General features: G+C 40.0%; 1 protein-coding gene across 1 annotated transcript; it reads left to right on the forward strand.

Moving 5' to 3' along the window:
- The first annotated feature begins 687 nt into the window (after positions 1-687).
- LOC114039830 (myelin-oligodendrocyte glycoprotein-like) lies at positions 688-7,836 on the forward strand. Its single transcript, XM_027857710.1, has 5 exons — positions 688-751; positions 5,967-6,054; positions 6,486-6,575; positions 6,958-7,299; positions 7,736-7,836. Exons 3-5 carry the CDS (start codon positions 6,491-6,493, stop codon positions 7,834-7,836), a joined length of 528 nt encoding a protein of 175 aa, XP_027713511.1. The 5' UTR covers positions 688-751; positions 5,967-6,054; positions 6,486-6,490.
- Positions 7,837-8,214: the final 378 nt, after the last annotated feature.

The following is an 8,214-nucleotide window of genomic DNA, read 5'->3' on the forward strand; positions in this document are numbered from 1 at the left end:
ATGTTACTCCATTATATTCATCCCCATTTATTCACCCTTATACAGGTGGAACTACTCCTATCTTTGAACAGAATTTCATTCTGCTTATCCACTTACTATCTCAGTCCCTCCCAACTCAGTACGAGTTTTTTTTCTTTCTAAGTGGCCATGGAAAACAATGGGAAGGAAACTAGTGAAAGTCCCACTTGCAGCTACTGTGAGAGTTTGGCCATTATCTTCCTTATATTGAACCATCTCTCACCCTGAAATGTTGGATATAGTCACCAAGGATTTCCCAGGAAGAAGAAGAGGAAGAGGATGAGAAGAGGTTGGGAGATGAGTCAGATGTTGAGAGATTTATTCCAAGAAGAGAAGAACAACTGGAACTGCCAGACTTGGAGTGTGAAGGGTGTGGGCATGAAGGTGGTGTGGGAAGGCAGCAAAGGCTGGGAGAAAAAATTTATCACTCACAGCCTGTCCCTGTTATTATTGTCCAGGATTCCAACAAAGATATACTGAAAGAGAGGGTCTGCATTATACCCAGACCCTGGTGAAAGAAAGCCAGAGAGAGTCTAGGGACAGAAATATGTGGGAAGTACACCTAGGTCACTGGGGAGGGGAAACTAGGTAGCTTATAGCAAGGGAAGAGTCAGTCTCACATATAGCTTCACATTCAGATACCCAAGGAGAAGTGTCTTGTCCTTGTAACAGAAAGGGAAATTCAGCCTCACGCCCAGAAATGAGAGGAAAGGTAGCTGGAACTGAAGTAGAGGTAAGACCTACATCCAAATGCAGGGTGGGGGTTAGGGAGGGAGGGAGAGAAAGAGGAGGGAAGGAGAGATGAGGGAAGGAAAGGGGAGAGGGGAAAAGAAGAGGAGAGAGAGACAGAGAGAGACAAAGACAGAGAGACAGAGAGAGATAGAGACAGAGAGAAATATGTTTGAAGGACAGGAGGATGAGGGGCAGGTTTGAAAAAAGGGGAAGGAAATGAGGGATGGTCTAGAACAAGCACCTGTAAAGACCTGCATAAAACAGTCACAGGATATAGACTCAGGGAGGAGGGCATGAGGGACATTCTAGGTCACATCCTGCAGATACCAAAGGAAGATTTGGAGCAGGTTTTAGAAGGTGTTAATGGGAATTGTAAAGGTCTAGGCTCAGTTCCAGGGGACCCCCCCTTTTAGTTTCTGAGAACAAAAGTATCTACCCATGCCCTGCTTTGGGGAAAAGGGAGATTTATAGGGATTGCGCAGAGGAGATAGTAGTGAAACTGCAGACAAGGGGTTTGATTCCCATGCCATGACTGACTTCCAACCCAGGAGGCATCCAGGAAGCATCATCTTGTAGAGTGAAGATCCTCAATAAAGAGACTCCATACACAGATCGCCAACCACAGGTACCCAGCATAGCCTTAGCTAGGGAAAAAAAAAAAGCTCAGCACAGATAATGAGGTAAGTATGCTTTCTCAGAGTCTGGGAATTTGATCCTGAATTGTAAGATATCTTACCATGATAGCACATATCTCCAGGATATTACCCTCAGCAGTATATGGAATATTCCCCAGACCCATCAAACTAGAGACCTTTTATGCCCTAGAATATTCCTATTGCCTAGGGATCCATATTTCAAGTCCTTTGCCTGGCATTAAATTATTCTCTATAATCAGGTCCCTTTAAAGCCTGATATCTTTGTTATTCCTTTCCATATTCTACACTCTAACCAAACTGACCAACTCTCTATCTCTGAACCATATATGCCTTCTGTTTTCCCAGAGGGTGCCTTTGCTTTTGCTATTTCCTACCTTTCAGATGTCCTTCCTGGCCCTCTTAGTTTTGTTCCTTATTATTTGTATATGTCATAACCCTTCACTAGACCTGTAAAAAGCCAGAGATGCAGAGAAGTCTAAATTTGGTATCTTTTCCAACAGTAAAGTGAATGTAGAATTGAATTGAATCTTTTTTGTGTGTGTGAAGGAAACAACGGATCTTAAACCTCACTGACAAGTCAGTTTCTCAGGACACCCACTCCTTCCTTTGGTGCTTATCTAAGGCCTCTTTCTTCCTCTGAGATTCACTGTATTCAACTATTCCTCATTTCTCACAGCAACTTAACATTTCATTATATTTGTGTACTGATTGGTGGGCATCTACTTTGTTGCCTTCCGGGCATTTATTCAAGTCATCAGTTCAAAATGCTGAGGTTTTGCAACACAGATCCCTGAGGCAGCCCACTTGAGATCTTGAAAGTTGACTTTAAGCCCCTAATAACTATTCTTTATGTCTAGCCATTTAACCAATTATTAGTCCACCTAATGATCACTCAATTGTCATTATTTTGGAATTGTAATTTATCATTGCATTTGATTAGAGTTCTAAAACCCTTTTGAAGGTACAGCCAAGAGAAGAATGAAGACATACATGGCTAACCTCTATACTTTTCTTAAAATGAAGTTCCTAGGAGAAACCACTGTATCAGAGGAAGGGGCCAGAGGGGTTCAGTGAACCTCCAGGGTGAGTAGGTTAAGGGTAGAGTGAACTTCCAAAATGAAGAGGCCACAGAGGTAGAATGAACTTCCAGGTGAAAAAGGCTGCTGTGGCATGGTGGAGAATGTTTGGAGAGTCAGGAGTGAAATCTTGAGAGGAGTGACAACTGCTTCTTCCTATCTTTTGACCATTTTTCTATTGGAGAATGACTCTTTAGTCTAATAAATTTGAGTCAGTTCTCTAATGTATCTTTAATATGAGATCATTATCAGAAAAACTTGTAGCTTTTTTCCCATTTATCTGTTTCCCTTCAAACTTTATATTAGATTTAAGTAAAAAGGTTTTAATTTTACATAGCCAAAATTATCAATTTCATATCATGAGATTCTCTCTATCACTTAGTTATGAACCATTCCCCAATCCTGAAATCCAAAATATAATTTCTTCTTTGGTCCTCTATTTTTAAAAAAAATGATACAACTTTTATAACTAGATCATGAATCCATTTGGCGCTTACTTACCTTGTGTGTGAGTTTTTGGTTAACCGTAATTTTTGCTAAGCTGCTATCCAATTTTCCCAGAAGATTTTGTCAAAGTGAATCTTCTTCCTAGAAACTAGGATCTTTGTGTTTGTTGAACACTATGCTACAGGGGTGAATTTTAGAAGGATTTATTGGCATTCACTTGCCTTGCAGGAAAATGTTTCATCTTAGGTTTGAAAGTGGTACCTGGAAGCTTTTACATTTTTTTAAATTTCCTGTTTGCAACAATGGATTTTTGTTATTGTTGACTTCATTAATTGAATGCAATTTTCTCTCCATTTTTTTCAGTTATATTTTCTTCTAATTTTGATCTTTTTGGGCACAGATATAACTTGGTACCCTGAATACTGGAATTGGTTTCCAAAGAATATTTCAGAGATAAACTGTTTATTCTTAATATCATTATTTTCATATTTCTTCTATTTTATGGAAATATAATAAATTAACCAGGCTGTGTCTCCTGCTGTATTTTGTTAGTAATATATAGAAACTCTGATGATTTGTGTGCATTTATTTTGTATCTTGCAACTTTGCTAAAGTTGTTCATTGCTTCAACTAGTTTTTTAGTTGACTCTCTAGGATTTTCCAAGTAAACCATCATATCATCTGCAAAAAGTGATAGTTTTGTTTCCTCATTGTCTATTCTTATACTTTTGATTTCTTTTTCTTATCTTATTGCTGTAGCTATTGTTTCTAATACAATATTGAATAGTAATTGTGAGAATGGACATCCTTGCTTAATCCCTGATCTTATGGAAAGCTTCTAGTTTATCCCCATTATAGATAATGTTTATTCTTATTTTTAGATAGATAGTACTTACCATTTTAAGAAAAGCTCTATTTATTCCTGTGCTTTCTAGTGTCTTTAATAGGAATGTGTGCTGTGTTTTATCAAAAGCTTGTTCTGCATCTATTGATATAATTATATGATTTTTGTTGCTTTTCTTATTGATATGGTCAATTATGCTTATATTTCCTTAATTTTGACCCAGCCCTGCATTCCTAGCATATATCCCACCTGGTCATAGTGGATGATCTTGATGACATAATGCTATAATCTTCTTGCTAGTTTTTTATTTAAAAATTTTTATATAAATATTCATTAGTAGTGGAACTTCAGAATCATCACTAAATTGTAAATGCTCCAAAACATATTTTAAAAAATTTTTAATAAGAGAACAACCATAGTGTGAAATTATTTCTGTGGATAAGCTTTTATGAATAACAAAGTGGAACACACAATAAAGGCCAGGGATATATCAATAGATATGGAGATGCCCCGCCTCACAACTCCTAGGAAACTGGAACTCTATCTTTGTGGATAGTAAAGAGACTGCAGTCGATGCATGCTTACTTCTTACTATCTTTAAGTGAAATATTGGGCTTGGAATTATATCTAGCTATTACAGTCAGACATTTCAATTATAAGGACATGATTCTTTTGGAGTTCAGTATAAAAAAACAATTTCTCTAGTTGCTGGGAGTGGGTGGGGAAATAGTTCCAACCTAGATCTGCCAAATAAGAGATTAATCTCAGACAGTTTAACTTCACCTCCCACTATGCACTTATTATGAGTAAAATTTAATGAATGTAAACTGAGGCACATAGTTTATGAATAGGGTGCAAACCTGCCAATAGAGTGGGTCTAATGACTGCCTCAGTTAGCCCAAAGACCCCTAGATCAAGATGCATCTCCTTTTTATAAGAATAGAACAAAGAACAGAACAAGGTAGATGAGGAAATAATGTAATTTGCTATAGAATTGATAACATCATGGGGTTGAAGATAGCATGATTGGTTATATAGCTAAGGCATGGGAAACAACATGATTGGTTGAAAAGTAGGAGAGAGGGGTTGGCAACAACCCCCTCCTTCCCTTCTGTGACTAAGAAATGTTTGTTGTTGGAATATACCTACAAGGTCAGAAAGAGTGTACCAATATCCTTGAAGGATAGCTTGGTGGTGTATAGAAACTGGACCAGATTCCCTGGCGTCCACCCGTATTACTCACGTATAGCAGATTTCCTTGAGGTGAGAAAAGAACAGCAATTAGCAAGAGAACTAGATTTCTAAGCTTGACTCTTTACAGACCAGCTGAATTTCTGAACAATGTTCAGAGACAAAGAACTGTGACTTAGGCAGTTACAGAACTGAGTGAAATCAAATATAGAATACAAAATCAATGTTTTCTTTTCTTATACTATTTACACAAGACATTGACAGATAGGAAGAAACATTTTTCAAATCAAGTTCATAAAAGAGTAATTTAGGAAGTCATACAGATTAATTTAGGTGATAAAATACACAATAACTGGGGTTCTGCTGTCCAGGAGCACAACAAAATCTAAGGTTAACCAGGGAAAGAATGATTTCACTCAATATATCCACTCTTGGCAGTGTATTAGGGGTGTAAATACTGGCAATTGAGCAACATGCTGGTATATCTGCTCCCCTCCCCTCATACCTGTGACTTCAGTGGTCTCTTATTCATCATTCAAATCTGTGCCTTCTTTTTTCTCATCTTTGCTCTCCTTTTCCTTTACCTTTTTCTTATTTCTTCTTCCAATCAGAAATCAAGCCACTGTATATATAGTCAAGGATCACAGGGCTCATAGATCTCTCAACCAATCATGAGTCACTTTTCCCCAAATGCACAGGAAAGAGAGGGAGTGGGGGATACTGTTAGAATCCTGGGAGTAGAGGATATATCTTGGGGACAGTTCTGGAATGAGTAAGTATGTGGCCTGAGTTTTAGGTTGGTTCATAAGGAGACTCTTTCCCTTACTCCCAATGTTACATTTTGCTTTTTGGTCCCTCTGTGGAGCAACCAGGAGGGAGAACTAGCAGCAGAGCATCCTGCCTCCCTCCTAAAGGGGGTCCTGGGACTCAGGAGCCTCCCCCATAGCTGGTTAACAGGGGAAGCCTCATACTGAACAATTCCTCTCTCAATTTTTTCCCTAGATACCTCCATTATTTTGGGTTTTCTACCTACCCAAAATGTTCCTTGGCATGAATGGACCTCTTTGTGCATGAGGTGGAAGGAATGAAGGTAAGTTGGAGTGAAGGGGCATCCTTAAGGGGTCCTCAGGCTCCCCCTTCCATAAGGAGATCTGGTGTCATTTCAAGGTGAGTAATCACCACTCCCCACTCACAGGGTCATTTCCATCTCTTTGATACCACCACCACTCACCTTGTCACAATCACAGTACGGTATATTGTTATATTGAAGCTCCTTCATGTCCTTGTCATAGCTCCTGGTGCCCTGTGTCCTTGTCACAACCAGTGCCCATATTCTTATCACAGTCATAGTTCTTCTATGTCCTTGTCATATATACTGGTGTTCCTATGTCACAGAAAGTCACTGGGCCCTTGTGTCCCTGTCACAGACAGTGTCCCACTTCCCCATTATTTGTCCTCCCATGCTTATTTCCCTACCACAGTCACTAATCCCTCTTCCTCCTTCCTTTTGTTCTCTCCCAGGTGTGATGGACATTCTCTGTCCTTTAGGAGCCTGTCTCTTCAATTCTCTCATTGCCTTCCTCCTCCTCATGATGCCCAAAATGGCCTTAGGTAAGTGTTTGCTTCTGTTTATTTGGCTTCTTCTGGCCTGGAACAGGAGCTCTGAAGGCTGATGGTTGAGCCTATAGAGATTCTGTCTTGCCCTACTCCTCATGTTCTCCCAAGTCATACACCTGATATTCTCCTAGTCTTTTCTTGGGATTTTCTTAACTTCCTTATTCTCTCCCTGCTAAGGCTTTTTCATTATCCTCCTAATCTATCCCCTACCTCTTTACTTCTCTCTCTCTGAAATCTTCCACCATGTTTCCTCCCTCCCTATCCTACTTCGAAGTTCCTTTCTTTTGTCCCTTTTTCATACTGAAATCTGACCCCATCTACCTTCTGCTGTTCTCATTTTTGATTGCTTTTGTCCTTTTTTTGCCTGATTGAACAGGGCAGTTCTCAGTGATTGGACCTGCAGGATCCATCCAGATCTCACTTGGGGGAGAGGCAGAGTTACCATGTTACCTGACCCCACCTCAGAGTGCTCAGCACATGGAGGTGCTCTGGTTGCAATCCACTCAGGTGGCACATCTCTATCGATATGGAGAGGATCAGCTAGGAGACCAGGCCCGTGATTACCAAGGGAGGACGGAGCTGTTGAGAGATGCTGTCACAAGTGGGAATATCACTCTGGAGATACTGAATGTGAGACTCTTGGATGCAGGAAAGTATATGTGTCTCATTGCAGATGGTTTTCACCAAGAGCAAGCTGAAATGGAGCTGAAAGTCTCAGGTGAAGAGCTGGGCCCTGGATTTGGCATGTTTGTGTGCATATATGGGGGTGGGGAAGGACTTCCTTCCTAGCTCTGTGATTCCTGGAATCACAGAATGTTCTAGTTGAAAGGGACTTCACAGGCTATCTACTCTAATACTTCTCTGAATGAGAAATGTCTCTCTACATGACCAGCAGGTACCTATTTTCATTTGGCCTGTATTCTTGACCCCTCACCTGGTGCCTTTCACATGGAAGATAATTAATGAATGCTTGTTGAATTTAGTAGAGCTTCCAGCATTTACTTAAAGATTTCTAATGAGAAGTCATGCTACTTCCCTTGGGGAGGCAGTCCTTTCTACTTCTGGATAAATTTCATCATTACATTTTTGCTTACATCATATTTAAATCATCCTCTCTGCAGCTTTCACCCATTGCTATTAGTTCTGTCCCACAGGGACAATCAGAAGAGGTATAATTCACATTCTAAAGAATGGTTCTTCAAACCTGCAAACAATTATCACGCCCTGGCTAAGTCTTCTCTTCTCCAGGCTATGACAATCACCAAACTGGAGGAATGAGAATGCTAAACTTTACCAGTTTTGTTTTATGGCACAAGCTCAAAGCTGTTCACCATCCTGGTTATCCTCCTTTGGATTTCCTTGTATTATTTGCCAGATTTTCTCTGGGAATCTCCATATTCATTCCATTCCAAAGAACTCAGGCTCTACAGCCTTGGGGCATGGAACAGAAGGAGCATGATAGGCATTGCTAAGATTTGGGGAGCACATAAAGAGAGAAATTCCAGATGGTCTCTTTAGGAGGGTTTGCTGAGAAGAAGGGAGAGGAGAAGGAAAGTGGGAGAAAAAAAAGAAAGCTACAAAGGGAAGAAATTGGGAATGGGGGAGTTGTTTAAAGAGGAACACCATTTTAGGG

Source organism: Vombatus ursinus, unplaced genomic scaffold (assembly GCF_900497805.2).
Source record: "Vombatus ursinus unplaced genomic scaffold, bare-nosed wombat genome assembly UNPS02012319.1, whole genome shotgun sequence".
Classification (NCBI taxonomy): Eukaryota; Metazoa; Chordata; class Mammalia; order Diprotodontia; family Vombatidae; genus Vombatus; species Vombatus ursinus.